Below are 23,132 nucleotides of genomic sequence, written 5' to 3' on the forward strand. Positions count from 1 at the left end.
CATAGAAATTTTGGCCATGAGAAATCTGAACCCCTTTATGAAGTATAAATGCCTGATTTTAATTTTAAGTATTCTACAATTAATGTCTGCCAATTAATGTAGTATCTTGAGTATCTCACTAAAAAAATCCCAAAATAACAGTTTCAATTGTGATCCCAAAATAACTGTTTCAGGCCTGTGATTTGAAGTACAATTTTACAATTAACATCTTATACTTAGAAATTCTACCTTTTTAAAAGTTGTTTCACTAATTAGGTTTGCCCAGAATCTTGAGGCCATTACAGGATTTGGTACTGGGACCATGTATTTTAGAAAAGGGCATTTTGTGGTTATGCAGTCGGACTAAAGTGAACCTATTTAAAAGCAAAGAGTCACACAAGTCCAATGAAAATGCAGTTCTGAAACATCAGTCAATATGTTGCAAGTTTGTCTTATTTAAAAGCTTAAAAACTTCAGGAGGGTCAGTACTACCTCTTATAGGAACGCAGTAAATGTTCATTTTAATACAAACTTCAGATACGATTTTGGAAAAGTAAATGTCTTGAAGACTTTACCAAATGAAACTTCTCTTTTTCTGCAGTTTTGTAGCACAACCTGAAACCTTGTTTTTGTTTTAGTAGTTTGATGCAAACTCATATGTTAAGCTGCCATCAAGTGGCCAGTCAGAGTATTGCCATAAACTTACTAAATGTTCAAACATGAAAAGCTTTTTTTTTGCTTACTGTTTAGTTAAAATAATTATTTCCCTTTCTTTTTCAAATTTAAAAATATATAGGAAGATTTCCTTTCCTTTAAAAATTCCATTTTTAAACCGGAAGTATTGAAAATCAATGACTAAATGATAAACATTTTGCATAACACATACTGTACTGTACCTCCTAGCTATTTGTCAATTAAAGCCATTTTTTTGTATTTTCATGATACCGTTGTCTTATGCTTACCCCTGGCTGCCTTCACGTGTTGTCTGCATCTGCACACTTCTCCATCTTCTGCTCCACAGGGCTACAAACCTATACAGAGGTACACTACTTTCAAATCCTGCGTGAGGAAGGAGCTCTATAGCAGATAAATCACGGTATGTGTTGGCCACCAGTCTGAGTGTGCTGGCATGCCTGCAGGAATGGCTGAATGTTGAACTGTCACTGCTTTTGTTTCCTGTTCCAAAGCTCAGGAATAGGTTATTTGGCTGCAAGCAACGTAGTAGCTCAAGGCGTCGTGTTGCGTTTTGACTGAAGCAATAGAATTTTATCCTGGAGTTGGTAATGAGTGACTCACACTGTCACTGTTCCGTGAGCCAGCTGTGGTTTTGTATTGTGTTTGAAAGTAGAAAAGTATTTTTTCTTAGTTTCTGTTGCTGTTTTCTGTCTGTGCCATTACTTTTTTTAAAATAATTTCTCAGGTACCTTTAGCTAATAAGTATTTACCAAGGAAGATTGTAGAGGCAGATTTTTCTGACTTTCAGTGACTTGATTATCCTTTGATTTATACTGCTACATTCTTGAAAGCAATCATGTATTTTTGCCTCAATTAATGCTGTACCAGCCATTTTGAAAAATCAGCTTTGTGTCCACACATAATCACCATGGCCCTTTTCACATATCCACTAGATGAAAGTCCATCTGTTCAGTTCAGTTGCATACTGCAGATTTCAGTGTGGAAACTGGGGTGTGCATATGCTGTAGCTGTGCTGTGAAACCCTTTGTCACAACAAACAGGGGACATAGACACTGCACTAGTAGACATTTCTCCTCTGCCATAAAGGGTTTGTTCCTTGGCAATTTAAGGGGTTTTCCTTTCCATGTAAAGACTTTGCAGGAGTTGCTCTGAAGGCTGTTGGCCCCCAGATGTTGTGTACACCACGACAAGCAAGGCCCCATGGCCAGAGTCTGCTCTGAGCGACCCTGTGAGGAGCCCAGCACATCTGCTCCTGAGCCAGGAGGGTTTGGCTTCATTCCCCTGCTGGCTTCAATTCTGAGCCACAATATTGAGCTGAGGCTTTTTGTTCAATACTATCCCCCAATACTGAAGCATTGTACGACTATGTGAGGGACAGAAGAAGAAATTTGATGTTACCAGAGCGTCTGGTTTCTCCATATTACTAATGGGAAGTGTAAATTACTAATAAAGTAGTTAAATTTTTTTAAAATTTAATGTTTCAGTAATCCAAGTCACTAGTCACATGAGAGGAAGTAATGGCTTCAGTTTAATCTTATGTAACTTTATATCTTTGAAACTTTTGACTTTCAAAGATTCCTTTCTTCTTTTCTCATGTATTTTTAAAAATAGTTATTAGAAGTACTTTGTCTTTTTGTGAAAACCCATATTGTAGTTTCATGTTAAGTATTATTTAAACTGTAAACTTTTCAATACGTGGAACAGCTCTTACAGGAAATTGGCAAAATGCTACATAGCCATGATGCTTCCCTAATAATTTCAGTGAAGGGTTTGTGACCAAGTGGAAGAAAATGCAGTGACACAAAGGAATTCAGTATCTAATCAACAAACCTAATAAAATTATTTTGGTGACAGGAAGAGAGACTGGTAAAAGCATCAAGTATACATACATCAACACCTTGTCAGATTTAAATTCAGGCACTAAATTAATTAATTCATATGCTGAGATGATGTAAACTGGGAAAAAAGGTTTAGAAAGGGAGATGTTGTTCATTCTGTATAAAGTCATTCTCAAAAAAAATTTGAATTATAGTACATCTACACTACCCATTTGGAGAGAGAAGAAATCAGGTTAGTTTTCACAGCATGGACTTGGCTACAGTCAACCTCACTGAGTTAATGCAGAAGCCTCTAGTTATTTACCCTGCTCTTCTTCCCACCTGGAGCTCCTGGATGTAACAAAAATTCTCATTGTATCCCAGCTTGTTTGAGTGGTAGGTCTGTGTCAAATACCTGTTGCCTGTGCACTGAAGAACACAATGTAAGCCTGGTATACATAAAATGCTCTCTGCTCTGCTGACACATTAGTTTGCTCCTGCTCTTCCCTTGAGCACCTGCTTCTTATACCGATCAGAATCCCAGAACTGTTAAGGTCAGAAAAGACCCCTGAGATCAAGCCCAGGCTGGTTACAGTGATGTAACCAGCTGTTGGCTGGTGCAAAACATTGCCTAACTCATAATATTTCTTCAGATTTGTTGTAAACTTCTACTAATAGAAATGGAACCTTTAGCCAAGGCGTGTGAATTGATTTGGCAAAGTACTGTGGCGTAGAATAGGGATAGTTCTGTCTTTGCCACACATTGTGGAGTGAAAGTGGATTTTACATAATTCTAACAATCATTATTTTCCATTTAGTTTATAATTTTAAAAGATAATAAAAATTGAATCATTGGAGATTTGAAAGGAACAATTTCAATAGATAATTAAATTTCAGTCTGATGTCCAAAGAAGCACATAAATGTACATAAAATACAAAAATCAGCTGCAACTACATCTCACAGTTAGGTGCAATGCAACTACTATTAATTTTACTTTTTTTCCAAATATAAATGTGCAGTTCATTGTGCTTTGAAACACTGTGCTTTTCTATGGTAAATGTAGAACTCTGGTGAAGGAGATTAAGACACTTGGCAGGCTTGCCATAGATTATACCCCACTGTGAATCTGCACTCTGACAAGCAATAAACAGCTCATTGTGCTGTACATCACATATCTCTGAAAGGCACTAATGCCATTACTCCACAGTGTAAAGAATGTTGTACCCTGACCATAAATAATGCAGATTGCTCCTCGGGGAGCAGCTGTACAAGCCGTGTGTGGTCCCTGCAGGGCACGCAGCCTGACTGGGCATTTGCTTTGACACAAACACAAGCTATTTATCTAGTTTTCAGATATAGCAGTGTGTGCAGGTACTGCCTTGCACACACTGCAGGGAGAACTGAACAAACACCTTTGTGGAGAACTGCCCGACACAGCACCGAGGAGAGCTCTGCTTTGAATGTCCTTTGACAGGATTATCTAGGAAATTTCTAACAAAGCCCTTCAAAGTTAATTTCCAGAAAGGGATGCTAGAGACCAACTTTTGAAGGGATTCAAGTCCATCTAAAGTACTGTTTGCTAAGTGTGCTCAGTAACTGTAATAGATACTTAGGCCATAACTGTGATTTTATTGACTACTGAAGTAATGAAAGTAATTATGACATCACAAATGTAAATCTAGAAGTTAATTTCTATGTACTAGTAATTTTCTGAGAATCTTAAGATTTTTTTAAATTGAAATAATTGATTTCTGGGTGTTCTGAATATTGTGAGTTTTCAAAATTCCTGATTACAAGCTTTTAGAAGGTAATGGTTAATAGCTGAAAATAGTACCTTGAGACTGAGCAAGGAAGGAAATTTATTTTGAAAAAGACATTAAAAACTGAAGCATGGATTCAGAACCTCATTTCTAGCAATTTCAACTATAAATTGCTTTCTTCTGTAAACACTTCATCCTGTCAAGTGAAATTAAATTTTTCATTTAGCTAATCTTTAAAGTTTTTTTTATTTCTATAGTTTCCTAGTACACAGCAATTTTATACATCTAGTGTAAAAGACAGCTTTAAAAAAATGAAAGAGGCTGTTGCTTAATGTTTGAAGAGACTTTTGCTTACCTCTTCTCTAAAGCAGAGAGGTGAGAAGTGTGTGATTAGGCACATCTTCCTGACTCATCTTACAAAAGTAATTGGAAATTGCAGAACTTGGGCTTTTGATCCTAAACCTGACAAGAAGCTTAAAAATGTACCTGGATACAGGGGGAGGAGAATGTTCCAGTGAAACATGAAAGCATTGCAGAACATGTGCACAAGCTGTTCCTTCTGGGGATTTGGTACACTGAGAGTACATACAAAAACAGTGCATACATGAGAAATAAGTAGATGAATAGTCGGTGTATTTCAGCATTTCTTTTAATGACTTTCATGAACATTTCTCCAAACTTGTTTCATAAAATAAAAAATAAATGCATATCTTAAAGCACAGCTTAATAAACTGAATATGCTTTTGTTAAATAATGCACTACAATATGCAAGTTATGCATTTTTTCATTAGACTGACTATAAATATCAGCTGAATTATGCATTCATGTAAGTATGGTTTCCAATATTTCATTTAACGTCATCATATACTACTGTGCATTGAATTGTGTGCTGAATATCTACAACTTCTTTATAAACTTCTGTGCTTTTTAACTAAACAAGATGAGGGATAAGAATAAACAGATGTAGGCTTCAGTGTCCAGTGGTGGATTTTCATGTACTGCAGTGTGGCAATTTCTTTAACATCCTCACTCAGTTCAACCAAAACAGGCTATTGGACAGTCTCACCATGTATCCTGGTTTTAGCTCACAGTGAGTTAATTTCTTAGTATCTCTCCATCTATTTTTTACACTTACTATGAAAATAGACTTGTGGAGTTAGGAGCAGTGGAAGAAATCATGAGATCCAGTGATAAATACAGAGAGCATAGAGCACAGAGCAGCGAATCTCCCAGGCCAGCCCTTGGCCAGCTTTCCTCTCCATTCAGTGGATAACTATTCATGTTGCAGAACTAAAATTTAAGATTAAGTTAATCTAATATACAGAAGCTTTCATGTCATCTGCCCATACGGTATTTGGCTTTTAGTGCCTCAGTTTAATGAACATCAATAATTTTCTGTGATTTTTGTTTGGGGTCATAGGTGAACTTTTTAGTACAGTGTCAATACAAAGAAGCGAGGAACAAAACTAGAGAGGGAGCTGGGCATACCTGAATAAAGAGGAAATATTTTCTTGCATCTTTAATATAAATAGGCTATTGGTTGAATGCTAATTGTGTGCTGTGAGGTGATGATGCCTTTTGAATACTTAACCTATGTATGGATTTATAACCCTCATTTTACAGAGGGTAGGTTTGATCTACCACTATTTTAATATTGAAAAAACTATCTAGTGTGTATCAGTCTGAATAAAACTTAAGGTAGAATTAATGAATTTAGTGGATGGCATCTTTTTTCCAATTGTATGTTTTTCACTTTTCCCAGGAGACTCCGAAGTATGGTTGGAAGGAATATTACTCTTGTGTGATGACTGTAACCAGTGAGCATCTCAGAGATCTGTGGAAGCAATTTCGGAGACGAGATATGCTGAGATAAAGGAAGAAAGCAGGATTATCTGCACTGGCTAAAATTATTTATTCCCATGAATTCCTAACGAAGAACAAACTAACCCAGGTGAATGGCGAATCTCCCAGTTGCAGTAGAAAACACAGAACTTCTTTTCCACTTAGTGTAGTGATCATCGACTCTTAAAACTGCTTTTCAGTATGGATTTCATTTAATTGATGAATTAACTATGCCATGTGAGTGGGCAAAGCCTTCCTTTGTAAGAACACCTTTTGAATATTATTTTTTATTATTTTGAGATAAATTTGTGATTTAAAAGGAAACAAAAATAAGTCTTACACCTGGGCAGGAAGATGTTTGGCAGTGAAGAGAAACCGCCTGCATCAGCTTAGACTGTGAATTCACTTTCAGATGAGCACTGTTAAAAGTTTGTGCTAAACTGAAAATGAGACTACATTAAGTAGCTTAACAATTACACGTGAGTTGAATGGACAAATTGAAGTCTTAGAGGCTGTTATTTTACAAGGAGTAAGCTGTTATGGTTATAATGTGAATGATAGGTATTTACCTAGGAAAAGTACTGTATGAACTGCAATGTTCAGATTCTTCAAGTCTTATGTTTATGAATTTATCCTTTAAAAAATAGTACAGATTTTAAGATGTCTTACAAGCAGTTTGTCAAAGACAAGTCAAAATGTTCAAATTCATGTAGCACACACTTTGTAATATTTATTATAAATTTTATTGCCATACACTGGTATGTTTCAGGTAGAGTACAAATTCATGTGTTTATTGTGAATAGTGCACTTTTAATGAAGTGGCACTGAATAGAAGCTATAGTTGTCTAATTTGCTACTCTGGAATGCTGTATCTGAAAACTAGATAAATAGCTTGTGTTTGTGTCAAAGCAAAAACAAAACAAAACATGAATGCATGCACAGTACAGAACAACACTAAGTAGTATTATTTGAATATTACTTGTTTGCTATTCAGCAGCAGCATATTTCCTTACTCCCTATTAACATTATTGTTAGGTAGTAGGAATTAAATCCTAGAACAAATATTTTTTACACCCTTCTTGAAGAGATTTACTGGATATTGAATAAATCTGTATCTGTTTAGGAAAAGACTGTGGCATGAAATGATTCCAGCTGAGTACGCACACACTTGAGCTAATGTCAACAAATTGTCATCAGATGCAGAAATATTTGGTAATCAGACAATCAAAACAGAACTAAAATAATGCTTTTAGATATCTTACTACTCCAAATCATGAAATAAAACTTTTTACAGTTTTATTCAGTGCACATGTTGCTCAATTATCAGCTTAAATGTCATGTGAATAGATGTATGGTGTCTGTGTAACAGTGCACCTAAGTTTTGAAATGCTTAATTTATAGTAACATATATTTCTGGTAGAAAAAACAAAACAAAATGAGAAGGAAGATTTTTTTTAAGAAATTCCACACTGAGAATTGTATAAAATAAAAAAAAAAAAAAATTGCTAAGTGTGGCTTTTATCTGAAAAAAAAAAAAAAAAAAAAATCAAAACCCAGGCCAGTTCAGAAAACTATCAAAGGATGATACTTCAGTTAATATTTCAGTATAAATAAATTCAAAATTTCCACCTTGGTGTCCTTAAACTGTTGACAGCAAGAAATAAATCAAATGAATTGAGATAAGTGTTCTTGAATTGACAGAGCAGAACAGAGGTAAGCTGCAGTCCCTGAGTGATCACCTGGGGAATCAGCTGTATTATTCAGTGTATTGTCTCGGTACGCAGAACTGTCTCACTGCTTCTTGTCAGCACGTGCAAAACCCAGTTTGCTACTTCAGTGGCAAAGGACAAAGAAGAGAGAAGAAAACATTGGGAGTCACTGAAGGGGTTCCCATCCTTCCTTTTTATTCGTGGCTGTCACTCACAGCGACCTCCCCTTGGAGGAAGCAGCTGTACCATCACCATTTTGCTGCTCCACTGCCCCAGGCAATAGTGCACTTTGCTTTTGTGGCTGGCTTGAAGCAATTTTTGCATTTTTCTATACATTTCTTATCTATAGTTAATTAATATTAAATAGAATGTGAAAGTGTCAGATTAGTTTTTAAGACTATTTTTCTTCATGTTTAATAAAATTATTTAATATAAATATGAATATATACATATAATATTCTTGTTTATTTCAAAATAAATGCACTTAAAACTAATTTTCTTTGCCGTGTATATAATTCAAATTCTTTTGTCACAATCTTTTTTTTTAATTTGGTAACATGAATGTGTAAGCACTTTGAATTAGAGCATCTTGCCATGATAAAAAAATAGACTTGTTTTCTTCTTTTAGTCATCTCTTTAGATAGCTTCGCTTTTCAGCCACAGAATTCTGCATAGAAGACCTGAAAATGCAAGGACGGGTGAAAGCAAGGCACAGTAATGGCATATGCCATCTGCTCTAGAGGCACCCCTCGGATAAGCAACAGTCACTGGGCTCAGTAAAACCTGATTAAAAATCAGCAAAAATCCTGGCAGCACAGGAGATGCGTACGCTGCGACTAAATTGCGTGAAAAGTTGCATAAATTAAGGCTTTGTTTAAAAGCAGCTCTTGTTGCCCTCTGTAAGTTGAGAAAACTGTAATAATGCAAGTGAATATTCAGAGAGTGCTCAGGAACTGCCCACAGGTGCCCGGAGCAGCTGCATATTCCTTCCACTGCAGATTGTCACTTTATATGACACACAACATTATCAGCCTGAAGGGAAGGAAACCCAAAGTATTGAACAGTAACTTTCAGCACTTTGTTAGTCACGCTGCCTGCTTTCTGCAGTTATTTGATCTCTTCTTTTCCACCTAAATATTAGGATACAAATGCATTGAAGTAAAGGGGGGAAAAATGATACAGGAATTTTTCACTTTGATGCGACATTGTGTGATACGATGATCATTACCTAATGACGTGTCTTGCCCTCTTGTCCCACTGAGGATATAGTCAAGACAGTGTCTAGGAAAAGAACTTGAGACTCATTCTTGCAGAAGGAAAAGAATCAGACCAAAAAATCACTATTCAAAAATGGATCTAGAACTAATTTGTAGCAATACCAAGTTTGAATTCCCCTTAAAAAAAGCCAAAACTTAGATGAATATTTTTAATATGTGTGAGGTCTGAATGCACAGTATTTTTCCCTATATCTGGGAATCCATGAAAGCATTTGGCACCCTGAAGCTGTCAGCAGATACTGCCCTTGGATATATTGCATTTATTTTCTTACACATACAATTTAATACAGGGATGTGCTTTAATCTTGAATGGATAATGTTAATTTTCCCCACCAGTTTGACTTAAAAATTCCTCCCACAGATGAGCATTACAATTAGCTAGTAGTATTCTATGAAAATACTACTACCCACTTGAAATTTTTTTATTAAAATACATAATTTTGTACATACAAATACTCATAGAAAAAAGCAATGTATTACCTGTGGGGTTTTTTAACTCTAACCCTGATTCAGAAGCTATAACCTAGATTCTAAAGAGTATGACCCTGTAAAAATAAACTTTCAGGTATTCTAATCTCTGCAATAAAATACTGAGTCTGAAGCTAGTTACCTAGGCTTTACAAAAAAATGTCCTTGCACTTGGAAACTGTGTCACAAAACCCACTGCAGGGAGCAAACACTGGAATCCAAAGTCTCTGCTGTTTCAAGCACATTCTGTGAGGGGCTGCTGAACCATTTACTTTCTCTGTGCTGTGGCCCTTGCAGCATTTTTTGTGTCATTTCATGAAGACAGTGGACCAACTACCACAGCTGGCTTGCAGTCTGGCAGGTAAAACATTTCCATGGGAAGTGGAAAGAAGGAAAATGTGGCTGCTGCTACATTCTGTGCAGACTTACTCTGAGGATCCCAGCAACACAGAGCACGAACACAGGCAGGCGTTTCATCCCTGGACAACAGCCAAACCTAGAGGTGTGACCAAGGCACGGAGTGGCTCAAATCTGGCAAGGCATTTCAGGGCAGAAGCTGCAAAAGTCAGTTTTAAACCACCCTGTTGGGAAGAAGTGGGTGGGGGGGGGAAGAAAAAGGAGGTTATCAGATTGGTAATTTTAAATTTAGATGTCTGCTTTTGGTGTCAACCATTAAATCACATAACTTCTGCTCCATAGGGCAGAAAGCACTGGAATGGGGCACACAGCATGGGATAAGGTGTCTCACATATTTCTTTTTACTCCAGGGGTTTTGATTTTTGCCTAAGCAGAGACTTTAGGGCACTGTATAGATCTCCATTGCACAGGAACTAGCGCTGATTGGAACAGATTCAGCTTTTTCCCATGTTTCCTACCTTAGGAGACAAAAGGAAAAGCAGGAAGGAAGGGAAAATTCCCAGATGAATGCATCAGGGGAAAAAAATAAAACAATTCAATGAAAAAATTACCACTGAAAGTGACAGAAGAGTGGGTGGATAATAAGCCCAAATAGGACTTGAAAAAACTTCCCTGAAGGCAGACTCTGACAAATACAGTATTGTATCAATACAGAGGTAGAAATCAAGAAATCTAAAGAAGGAATTGGAAAGGAGCTAAGTGTGCCTCTCCTGTGGAGAACAAGGAAAATTGCCACAAAAAATTAAGAAAAAAAATCATACAAAAACAGTTGGGTTTGGATATCAAAACAGTTGCAAATAATTAAGCACTAAGCCGGGTTGAGAGGCCAAGCAAGGAATTGAACACATTTTGGCCAGCCCTTCAATGAAAGTACATTTGACAGATAGCCTGAGACTAGGGAGGCTCCTTAGCTGCTGGTTTTCGTGTAGCCAGGAGCTATCAACCGTACACAGATGGTCCCAAACTCCAGCTGGGATACAAGATACATTTTCCTGGTAATATCTTACGGCAGAAATGTTGTGGAGATTTCCTGTGTGTGGTAAGTGTGGTCCCACACCCACACATTCTGGGGAGATGCAAGCAGCACAGTCACTGCAAGGAAGGCCAGGAGCATCCCTGCTGGTTCACTCAGTGAGAGCTGCGTGCCTGTCAGTCTGTCTATGTGTATTCCTGCTTCTAGCTGCTGCTCTGTGTATTGCACTCGTGTAGGAGTAAATATGTGTTTTCCTGTCCTACTCTTCCTCCTCCTCTACTGAACACATGGGACCTGGCGGGGGAGGAAGTATTCCATCGTATCAGATTGCTTGCAGAGAGGAGAAGAGCCCTCTCTTGACTTGCAAAGGAGTTGTTTTTAATTAGGACTGCATGCTAAGCATGTCAAGATGCCTTCCTCAGAAAGAGGAAGAGTTTTCACTCTCCGTTCTATACCTGAACCCAGCTGGAATCTACCAGTCAGAGCAAATGGAAGGAGGGAGTGCCTGCTTCACTAATGTCATCTGATCAAGGACCTTATCCAGTGGAATGACAAAGGGAGGAAGCCAAACCTAGAGATGTACAATGTACCAGACAGCACTCACAGAGACAACAACAGGGACAGCCCTGGTCAGCCAGAGTACTTGGCCAGGGTATGTGGGGAGGGAGGATGCTTGTTTCAGAATGCACTGAGCACCAAGCTGGACTGCTGGTGATTTGGGACTGTGCAGCAGGGAAGAAGGTCTGGGAACTTCTAGGATCAGGGCTATCAGACAACCAGGGAGGCCGTGCCTTGGGGATCTGCCACAATGCGTGTGCTGGTGAGGGCGGAGAGGAGGGAGGCGTGTGTCTCACCAGGGGCCCTCAGCCTCGTCAGCCTCAGGGGAGAAGGGGAAAGGCTGCTGGAACCTGTGTGAGCCCTTAACAGAGGTGCAGGCTGTTGGTATTTGTGTGAGCCCTTAACAGAGGTGCAGGCTGTTGGTATTTGTGAGAGTCTTAACAGAGGTGCAGGCTGTTGGTGCCTGTGTGAGCCTGGGCAGAGGTGCAGGCTGTTGGTATTTGTGTGAGCCCTTAACAGAGGTGCAGGCTGTTGGTGCCTGTGTGAGCCCTTAACAGAGGTGCAGGCTGTTGGTGCCTGTGTGAGCCCTTAACAGAGGTGCAGGCTGTTGGTACCTGTGTGAGCCATTAACAGAGGTGCAGGCTGTTGGTATCTGTGTGAGCCCTTAACAGAGGTGCAGGCTGTTGGTGCCTCTGTGAGCCCTTAACAGAGGTGCTGTTGAAGCTGCTGCTGGCTGAGCAGGAGAGCAGCAGCCACTTTCACCAGCCAGGGACACAGACACCAGGTCCCCACGCTGGGGGCCAGCAGGAAGGACGATGCCCAGCCCCAGAGCTATGGGTGGTGACCCCTTCCTTTAACATCCCTTTGCACAACTGGGTACAGAGAAATGTCAGAAGCAGCAATGTTAGAAATACCCAAATGTATGCCAGGAGAGACACATTTTAAAAACTCTACCAGCAATCATTTGCATATACCTTGCCTGAGGGGAAAGCCTGAGCAGCACCACTTATGACAAGAACATTTTATTTCAATTTGCCAAACACTCAAGCTGCCTCCTCAAACCCCAGCTTCCTTCAGCCCAGCTCCTGACAAGAAAATTACCTTCATTTCCTCTCTTTTTCTTTGGAACATTTCATACAAGCAGCAATAACCTGTGTCCCAAGTAACCTCTCTCACTGTAGAGACAAAGCCCAAGTACACTGATTTGGGCAACCTCTCCAGTAATGCCCAATGGCTTGGACTATCCCAAGACTTACTTCTGCAATAACACAATTGAATATGCTTGTTCTTGAGTTTTTCTGCTGTTACCTAAAATTTCTGCAGGTCATACCACAGAGGAAGGGAGAGGAGGAAAAGCACATCAGAAAAGATGCCTTGTGTCCCAGCTGGAGAGTGATGAGAGCCATGAAAGGAACAGAAAGTAACTATGGATATGAAAAGGAGCTAGAGAGCCTATGTCCGTGGGGAAAAGACACAAGGACAGGAGAGAGGGATTCTTTACAGCTCTCTGACCAAAGGATGCTCCAAGGTAATTCAGAGTATTAGTCAGGGCAAGATTTTTTGTTCCATCTAAATTAAAGTGAAGTTTGCCTGTTTATTTCACTAATTTTGAACCAGAAAACCATGATTTTGGAGCTATGGTAAAGCATACACTATAGCTATTATTCATGTAATTACGAGCATATGAAATAAGAGAATTCTGATTACTGTGAAAGTGAGCAGTGAGCAGAGGGTAGTAGTGGCCATGGAAAAGGTAGAATGCTGAACTACACAAGCCCATTTCCATGAGGCGATAATGAAAAGCTTCTGAGCAGAATTTGTATGATATAATTTAAGGCCTTTGTAATACATCATCTTTTTATTCCCACACTCCTGGCAAACTGCCACCTCTCTATATGCATAATATTCTATAATAACTAAGACTCTAAAGAATAAATGACTATGTTATAAAGTTTTCCCTAGTGTTTACTGTGTTTCCCTGGCATGTGTTGTTAATGAGCCCTGTGTCACATACAGCATTTTAATATGGTTTACAGGAGAAGGCTTTTCATAGCCCCTAAGGCAATGCAAAACCTACTTCACCCTTACATACACAGCATCTAGCTGCAAACTTCTCAAGGTACAGACATGTCTCCCTGGAAACACAGGACACAACAGATGCATTATCCTTGGTACCTGAGAGAGGTCACTGGCACGTATTTCCAAATAAGCGCAAAAAGCCATCAAATTAATTTAATTGCCTTCATTTCTTTTAACTTTTGCCAGCAGAGCATGGGGTTTGCCTTCAGGCAGTGGTAATCTTACTCCTTCTGCTTTTAAAATCTGTGTTGAATAATCACAGATGTTTTCCTTAAAACATAGTAAAGTAAAATCCTTTAAATGCTCTATTAAAATGCTGGCTTCAGCAATGACTTGGACGATTAATTAAGGTGAAATAAAAAGCTTTTATTGTCTGCATCATGTTGGTTTCAGTCTCTTTATTCTTGTTTGAGAACTATAGCATGCAGGAATATAAAATCTAGCTTTTCAGCACCATTCCCTGTCTCTTCACCTTTAAATGTATAATACATAATTTGCCATTATGCAGAATCTTTTCTTAAATTATTCTGGTCCAATCTTTTGGTAGCATATTTTGTTCATTCCTCTACTGTAAGAACCATACATTGAGGAGACGGTTTTGCTGAGCCCTTCAGAATGATATACAAGCCTTTTTCCTGAATAGGCAAGGATGATTTACTGCCATGGGATATATATATTATCCCTCTCAATACATTATCATGTGTTGATCATTCACTCAGTTCATTGTGGCTAACTGAAATCACTCAGTTTGATCTTACTGTAAGAGGGGCGCATGATTTTGCATCACATAAAAACACTGCAGCCATATGGTCAACTTCTTTTTTATGTCTCTTCAACAAACATACTATACCTACTCCATTTTCTACTCTGGAACCTGCCAGCAACACCTACCATTGGTTCTGTCTTATTTTCTCCAATTTTTTCTTCTTTCCCAGCCTTTTTCTCAATCAATGGCAGTTGTATGCCTTCCAGATAGTGATTACTTATCTTCACGTGTAGTCTCCTGCATGAGATATCAGACAAGGTTTTTTTCTAAGTCCAAACCCATTTTAATCAACCAGCTACTTCCCACCTACTGCACCGCTGATGCTCTGAGAGATTCTAGCACATTGCAGAAACACTACAGGCCGTGCTCGACATTACTGATTTTGCAATGATAATTCAGCCACGATTAAGGCGCACACAACCTAACGCAGGCAGGGTTTGCTGTTATAGTTCACAAGCGTTTCATTACGCTTGATGAGGGCAATGGGAAGCCTTTCGGGGAAGGGTGAGTCAGCACAACCTTCCGCCACCTTCCCCTGCACGAACAGCTGCCCAAAGCCACGAGCCAGCCATGCCTGCCCACCGCGGCCGCGCAGCGCCTCCTGCCCGCCGGGGCACGGCAGCCCGCGCTCCCGTTCGCTGCACCCCGCAGCGTTACCGGCGAACGCGGCAGCGCTCCCGTAACCGGGGTTCTGAAGCGCTTGCAGGGCGCTGTTAAGCGTCGCCATCCCGCTGCCAGGGGCGGATGATGGGGGAGCAGCGTCGAGCCCGGGGCGCCGCCCGCCCCAGCGCCCAAACACGTGCGGCCGGAGCCGCGCCCTGCGCCGCCGCCCCGAACCTGCCGGCCGTGCCCGTGTCCGTGTCCGTGTCCGTGTCCGTACCCGTGTCCGTGTCCCTGTCCGTGTCCGTGTCCATGTCCGTGTCCGTGCCCGTGCCCGTGCCCGTGTCCGTGTCCCTGTCCGTGTCCGTGTCCCTGTCCGTGCCCGTGCCCGTGTCCGTGTCCCTGTCCGTGTCCGTGCCCGTGTCCGTGTCCCTGTCCGTGCCCGTGTCCGTGTCCGTGCCCGTGTCCGTGCCCGTGTCCCTGTCCGTGTCCCTGTCCGTGCCCGTGTCCCTGTCCGTGTCCGTGTCCGTGTCCGTGTCCGTGCCCGTGTCCCTGTCCGTGTCCGTGTCCGTGTCCGTGCCCGTGTCCCTGTCCGTGTCCGTGCCCGTGCCCGTGTCCGTGTCCCTGTCCGTGTCCGTGTCCCTGTCCGTGCCCGTGCCCGTGCCCTTGCCCGTGTCCGTGTCCCTGTCCGTGTCCGTGCCCGTGTCCCTGCCCGTGCCCGTGTCCCTGTCCGTGCCCGTGCCCGTGCCCGTGTCCCTGCCCGTGCCCGTGTCCGTGTCCCTGCCCGTGCCCGTGTCCGTGTCCCTGTCCCTGCCCGTGCCCGTGTCCGTGTCCCTGTCCGTGTCCCTGTCCGTGTCCGTGTCCCTGTCCGTGCCTGTGTCCCTGTCCGTGCCCGTGCCCGTGTCCCTGTCCGTGCCCGTGCCCGTGCCCGTGCCCGTGTCCCCGGCCCGGCACAGACACCCGCACCCCGCGGGGACGCGGCGGGCCCTGGGGCGGCTGTGCCCCCGCTGCCCGGCCCTGCCCAGCCCGGGGGAGGAGCGGTGGGAGGAGCGGCCGCGCCGGGAGGAGGGCCCGGGGCGGGCTCCGGCGGGGAGCGCGGCCGGGTCCCGGGCCCCCGGAGCGAGCGGGCGGCGGGATGCGGTGCGGGAAGATGGCGGCGCCGCCCGCAGCCGGGGCGCCGGGCGCTTGGGGCGGCGTGCGGCGGCGCTGCCAGCGGCTGCTCTACTGGGTGCCGGTGCTCTTCATCTCCAGCATCCTCTGCTGGTCCTACTACGCCTATGTCACCCAGCTCTGCCTGCGTGAGTGCCGCCGCGGCGGCGGGGGGCGGGCGGGACGCGGGTGGGCGCCGCCGCCCCTGCCGGGGGATCGCAGCCGGGCGGCACCGACACGGGCACGGACACGGACACGGACACGGGCACGGGCACGGGCACGGCGGCCGCCTCTGTTGTTTGTCGGCGCCGGGGCCACCCCCGGCTGTTGCTGCTGCTGCCGCCGCCGCCACGCCCGGACCGTGTCCGAGGCTGGGCTGGGTTGGGCTGGGCTCGGCTGGACCGGTTCCCCCGCGCCCCGGCCCCTGGGCGGGAGAGCGGCATCCGCGCTGCCCGGTGTCCGCCCGCTCCCGGTCCCGCTCCCGCGGCCGGGGGAGCCGCGCCCGGCGCTCTCCCCACGGGCGGGATTTCCCTCCGTGCGGCGCGCTGAGCGCGGCCGCGCCCGGCCCCGACACGGCAAGCGGCACCGGCCGAGCCGGCGGCTGAGCGGAGTTGGCCGTCCCTTCGGCCGGCGCACACACATGCACGCACACAGGTACAGAGCTACTGGGGGCGGACGTGGAAACAGGAACAGGCAGCAGGAAACCCGCGAGTCTCCCTGTGCCACCCTTCAGTCGCTATAAAATGCCCAGCTGTCGCAACTTCTCGCTCCCCTCCTTGTACCAGCAGCGTGCCGGTGCATTGGGAGCCATCCTGGCCGCGCACCTCGGCCCTGACCCTGAGCATCCCTGAGCACACTCCGGGGGCTGGGTGTGGTGTGAGGTTTGTGTGCATTAGAGCAGCCGAGCCAGAAGGGTTTCAAATGACCGGCTCACCCGCCTCCCTTGCTTTGGAAGTTTTTTTTCCTGATTTTGGTTCTGTTACGGTGTATCTTGTAGAAAACCATTGAATCTGATTTTTAGAGGCTAATGTATGGCATACTGATGTTTCAGTAACAGTGTCAGCATAATGGCACGCGGGAATATAAATTAGATGTACTTAGCTTTCAGCTGTTCGTGTTGAAAAATCTTATCAGTCTAGTACCTAATTTTTGATTTTATCTTTTTTTAATTGCATATAGAAGACTGGTAGAATTTTTGTCCTATGGATGCTTGGCAGAGCAGTTGAGGAATTGAGCAAAAGGTGATTGCCAGGCCTAGCACCTCTGGTTTTTGTATCAAGACTTGCTGTAGTTCCTGTGTTGGAGGTTAGGCTTTTTGCATTTTTTTTCTTTGCTAACACCACTCAAATCTGTTCATTTTAAACAACACTCTTCGATAAAGTTACTGTGCCCTCATGAGAGGAGCAATGAAGTGTGTACCTCCAGCACAAGGAAGCAAATTTTTTCCTGGATTCTGGGAATTGACTGAGCAAGCCTGGAAAGGAGAGCTGTAAGCTGACACGAGGAGGGCAAGGATGTTCCAGGGAAGAGCCTCTCTGTAGTTAATGTTCTAATGTACGCAGCCTCGTGGTGGGTGCCGTAGGCTTCTTCTGGGCACTACTGCTTCAGTATTCTACTGTATTTTTTATTTTGCATAACTGTACAATAGGGAAAGAGTGGGTTTTAGCTTACCTGAAAGTAGGTACCTCTTAAAGAGATGACATGCCTGAAACTTGCTTCAGACTATAAACTGTGGTTCACTGATTCCCTGAGAACCCCTCAAAGCAAAAGGCCTGCAATGGGAGGGGGAGGAAGTGAAATGCTGGCGCTCAGCTAAAGCATCTTTTACTGAACTCCTTCCAATGGACAAGGGTGGTTTGTTTGTTTGTTTGTTTGTTTGTTTGTTTCCCACCCACCCCCACACGTTCCAGTGGGAGCTGGCTTACCAGGTTTTTAATTCAGCGTAATAGTCATCCACAATCTCCAGTAAGTCCATCTTTTATCTATATCTGGATGTTTTCCCTCATTTTTTGGCATATTAAAATAAAATAAGCTCATGTTTTGTCTTACTAATGAATATTTAGTGTAAACAACAGAAGGAATAACTAACAACTCAGGGAACGAGAGCCAAGGGCAGGAATAGACTGTAAGCATTTCAGTGCTTTGAAGCCAGCCTGTCTGTTCAGTGCTTCTTTTATTCCTGCAGCACTGAATGCTAAAGAGGACGTATATAGCTGGGGCTTTTTCTGCAGCCTTCTGTCACTGGGGCTGACAACATACAGGGAGCAGTGTTAACTGTTGTGCAATAGGACCTGGCCAGGACCCTGTTGTAATGTCAGTGGTCTCTTTGAGCTTTTAATAATGAGAAAGTGTTTCAAATGTAGTGTTTTGAATGGATTTGTGGGGTTTTTTGTTAGAGTTTATTTGATGGGGTTTTTTTAATTTCATCCTGTTGTTGTTTGGTTTTTTTCAATTTCATCCAAGCATTATAGGAGGGGCTTCTTTTTTTTTAAGAAATCTACTAAGCTGATTCCTTATATACCTAAAGCTGAGTAGTTACAGTACTGAGTAGCATTTTAGAAACAAAAAAGGGGTTTTATAAACAGAAAAACGAGCCCACTGTTTTTAACACTAGTATTGCCATGTCTAGAGTTCTGTCTCTTTTATTAGTGGATTCACATAAGTGCTCATGCAGCTTTAACCTTTAACAAGAAGGAGAAAGGTGTTGAGCACTAGCAAATAGTTCTCTTCTTTCTGCTGGATGTAGAACAAATACTGGAATTAAATGTGTATATGAGTTGGTCTTAAAGCACTCAACTAAAAATTGCTTACCTCTAATCCAGTGCAATTCTCTTGATTTTGCCAGTAGTGTCATCTCACAAGCCCTGTCTAGTAGTAGTACTTCTTTTTTCACCCTGAATAACTTTGTGTTTAAAATTACTGTGTCTTTAAGTGTTTCTTCCCTTAAAAAATAAGTTGAGTGTGTTTATGAGATCCTAAGGGATATAGATTTATTGTTCTTTCTCTAAAAAGGATAGGGAAATACAAGCAGCACACAGTGAGTACAGTGAACTTTGATAGCTCAAGCTACTGAAATTTCAACCTAGGATACATGGGACAACAGGAGCATGGAGTGCAAATGAAATACTTAACCCCAGCACCTGTATCCATGTGTCTGTACTCAGAAAATGCACATTGGATTCACTCTTTATGAAAACCTGAAAATGAACATTCGGTGTTTATTAAAATCTTTGCGTACTTCACATGCAAAGGAAAAAAAAAATTCTTACATTTCCCTTCTTAGATGCATCTCTAACTCAGGTTAGTAAGGGACTTGGAGGAGTTATCAATTCAATTTCTGACAGCTGTTTGTCAGAAATGTTCTTGACAAATGCAGACACTGACATCCTTTTGTTTCATTTTGTTTTCCTACCTGCTCAGGATTTGGAGGTGCATATCACAAGGGAAATGTAAAAAAATTGACAGTGTTGTGACAGATGTTTTTAGGAAAAATAACAGCTTAGCTGATGAAAGGGTTATCCTGTAGATATTCTCTATCCAATAGAAAGTGGATGTTTTTGTTCACTTTTGATCCATTTTTACATGGAACTAATTTTAATTCACAGGATAGTGCTCTTGCTCAGGGAATTCTGTCAGAAAATGCAGCTTGAATTTGTAATTTTGAAGAAGGAAAATAGATTTACTGTGGAACAAACGAGCAATAAGCATTTTGTGACTACTCCAGTGAAGGGAAAGGGAGGAAATATTGCCACCTGGTGAGTGATTTGCCTGATTCGGAAAAGAATAAATGACTTGAGCATAGCTGAAGAGGGGATGCAACAAGACATTCACAGTACTGTCAGGAATGCTTATAAGTCTCATCTTTGGTTTTAGTGTAGAATATGTGACTGGTTTCTGTCCACAGCTATCCACATCTACCTTCAGAAAGCATGGAATGACATCCAGCTGCTAAAAATGTTAATGATCATGAAAGATTTTTGCTGGAGGATCAGATTGATTAGTGCTGAATTGAGGTTTTTGACCCTGTGAACCATCAGTGGGATGGAATTATAACAGGATGTAAAGCTGCTTAATTCATCACAGTTTAGAGGAAGGATTAATACGTGCCCTGTGGGCTTGGCAGAGTGTCATCAGGGCATCAGAAGTGGCAGCAAATAAGGAGATAGAATGTGATAGGGTGGGAGGGGAAAAAAAGCTAAAAAAAAAAAAGAGTTAGACCCAGGATTTGGTCAGCTGGATTTGAGCTCTTTGCTCAGTATGTTCTCCAGATAGATTAAAGGATTTATGGTACTTGCAGCTTATGTCTTGTAACCATTTAGAACTTAGGTTTGGCTATAGAAATACAAAGCACATTTAACATTGCAGTTGGCTGTAGTCAAACACTGGTTAAATAATACCCTGTCTGCACATTCGCTGCTAAGGTACAAAAGTACTGTGGTCCAAGAAAGTTTGCATTTTTATTCCATATTTTAGAAACACTACCTTCTTTTTTTCCCCCTCTTCTGACATCTGTGGTTACTTTGAGAAAAGTTTCAAAACTGGTGGCTGAAGTAGAATTGGCTTCTGAATTATAGCCAGCAGTGCTCCTGTGCATTTCCCAAATTTCCTTTGAATGCTTTCTCAGACTGTCAAAGGCAGCTGCCATTCCACAGCTCTGGGGCAGAATTGATGTCTGTGTTAAGCAGGGCTGGTTGTCTCTCCATGTAGTGCCCAGTGGGTTTTGTGCCTTGAAATGTAAACCATGGCTTGAAGTTGAAAACGTAATGTTTATGATATAGTTACTGGACAAGATTATGTTTTCAGGTGAAGGTTTAACACTGCTCGATACATAACTTCAGGAGTTGTTCTTGTCAGGGTGCAGTTTTTGTCTGCTGCGAAGCGTCTGGCAATACTGGCAGCACAAGAGTCTGCGACTTTGGTAGAGCTGGACACTTTTCATTCAGTCTGTGTTTGTGACTTGGAAGGTAAATGGGAAGTTTTTAAAGCAGAAGGATTAAGACAGTTCTTAGTCACACCCTATACAAAAGCAGTGGTTTGGTGACCTTACCTGCAAAGGTGCCAAGTAGCAGCTGCTGCTGGGCAGGTGGACAGTGGTGCAGTTTGATGGGCACAGGCTTGAAATGAATCTCCTGAAACATTTACAAATACCATCAAATGCAAATGTATGGGTTATTGATGGCTACCTATGCCAACCTTAAATATCCTGGGAATATTTCCATTACTTTTGTTCTGAAACAAAGCACTGGTGGCACACCTTGTCTCTCTGAATCAATGCAAATCACTGCTCTGTCTAGCAGAGAGGTAGGTTTTTATTGCAAGCACTGATATTTTTACCAAAGGACTATTGCAGGCAATGACAGAACACTTGTCAAAACTATAAAACACTTTTATGTATGCACAGAGCTGAGTAAAACTGCATCTATAGATCAGTGTTTTACAGCTTCAAATACGCTTTAAAGATAAAATGTGTACTTAGTTTTGTGAATCAGGTCCAAGATGTTAAACTTCATAAAAGTTTGAGAGACCCAGCTATTTATAGATGTGGCTGCAGAGTCTCGTCAGATTTATCTTGTTTTCCCATTCTAGAGATTTAAATATTTTAAAAAAGTATATAAAATATGATAGCAAAATTTTGTAGATCCACTTTCATTGCAGCTTTAAAATATTATTTGCTTTATCTCATTTCCCTTTTAAAATTTTGCCTTATTTTTAAATCTAGTCATTACATTTACAGTTCGGAAACTTTGGGTTTAGAAGTCAAGCAAAATTTAACATTACAAAACCAATGCACATTTTGATATGAAATTTATCTTTCAAAATCTTTCGGGGTTTGTGCTAGCTATGTGTCTTACCATGTCTCTAGCTATGTGGAGATGGACGTCTACCTAGTTTTTACATGGGCGAGTGAGAATTAAGCTTTCTGGAGAAAACAAGTGGAAATCGAAGAAGTGGGAACTCCACTTGGTCTGACCCAGTGTGCAAGGTGCCTAGTGATGTGATTTCTCTTCCCAGCAAGTTCAGCTGGTGATGGAAGCCATCCTGGACTTTTTGAGATCGTTTTGAAACACAGCATTCCGTCACCCTTGCAATTGTCCTCTGCTTGGTGGCACTGACTGCTGGATGTGCCGTTCCTGTTCCTGCCTGCTTGTGGCAAGCAGGGAGCGACGTTTGTGGCTCAGGAAATTGGCATCTGCCGTGGCTGAAGGCTGTGTCTGTCCCTGGTTGTGATGAGCACCATCTGGGAGCTGGTAATGGACCGCAGAGGCTCTGATGGTGTGACAGTCTGCTGGCACTGAACTGTAAATGCATCCCGTGCTCTAGCAGTGCAAGGGTGACTCTTAATGAAATTGGCCCCTGCAGCACCTCAGGCAAACAAAGCTGTAACTCTTTAATGATTTCCTGAAGACAGGTCATGTTTTTGTAATTATTTCAATCTCTGGGTATACAAGAGTATCATTCCATTTTGGTCTCAAAGGGATTTACCCTGTTTTCTCTCAGAAATTGCTTAGCAGTTGGGATTGCCATGTCCTTTGTGTTTATTTTAGTCATCGTAGACATAAATGCTTTTAACCCATATTATTTCTGTGCTGTTTAACTATCAGCAAGTGCATTTGCAGCATTTCAGCTGATATTTATTAATGACAGAATGCACAGTCTGACCTACTTTTCACCACAGTGAGTGTAACCCCTTGAAACAGAAATGAGAAAACTGTCAGAAATACTGATACAAATGATTCTACTAAAAAATATAAAATTTGGTTTAAATAAACATATCGTGTGCTATTCAGAAGGCAGGGAAAATAGCAAACATTTCTTTGATCAAATCCAAAATTAAAGGATTTTTTTCATATTAGAAAATTATTTTCCATGTTCTTAAATAGCACAATTTTAGTGTGATCTTAGGGTAAACACCTTGTAGTTACTCTCACAGTCTTTGTATCATGGTCATTCAACAAAGTGAGAAAGTTTAAAGCTTTAGGAGAAATTTAGGAGCAAGTTTGATTTGTAAGAGCCATTTTTTTCCTGTTGGTTAGTTCTGCC

At 42.2% G+C, this 23,132-nt stretch overlaps 2 protein-coding genes across 8 annotated transcripts in view; both read left to right on the forward strand.

Annotated features, from left to right (window-relative positions):
- MICU3 (mitochondrial calcium uptake family member 3) overlaps positions 1-7,970 on the forward strand; it is a 51,117-nt gene extending 43,147 nt beyond the window's left edge. For 2 of the 5 annotated variants that reach the window (XM_058023994.1, XM_058023998.1), the window contains 2 exons: positions 1,001-1,075; positions 6,016-6,104. In XM_058023994.1, the coding sequence (XP_057879977.1) occupies positions 1,001-1,069 (69 nt within the window). In that variant the 3' untranslated portion in view covers positions 1,070-1,075; positions 6,016-6,104. Of the gene's footprint in view, positions 1-1,000; positions 1,077-6,015 lie in introns of those variants that run through there. The other 3 variants (XM_058023993.1, XM_058023997.1, XM_058023996.1) reach the window with 2 other exon arrangements.
- Positions 7,971-16,116: 8,146 nt separating this feature from the next.
- Positions 16,117-23,132, forward strand: part of ZDHHC2 (zinc finger DHHC-type palmitoyltransferase 2) — a 34,067-nt gene continuing 27,051 nt past the window's right edge. The window contains exon 1 of one of the 3 annotated variants that reach the window (XM_058024475.1): positions 16,117-16,240. The gene's annotated coding sequence lies outside the window, so the exon portion shown is untranslated. Of the gene's footprint in view, positions 16,241-19,751; positions 19,847-22,371; positions 22,391-23,132 lie in introns of those variants that run through there. The other 2 variants (XM_058024476.1, XM_058024477.1) reach the window with 2 other exon arrangements.

The sequence above is a fragment of the Melospiza georgiana genome, chromosome 5 (genome assembly GCF_028018845.1).
Source record: "Melospiza georgiana isolate bMelGeo1 chromosome 5, bMelGeo1.pri, whole genome shotgun sequence".
NCBI lineage: Eukaryota > Metazoa > Chordata > Aves > Passeriformes > Passerellidae > Melospiza > Melospiza georgiana.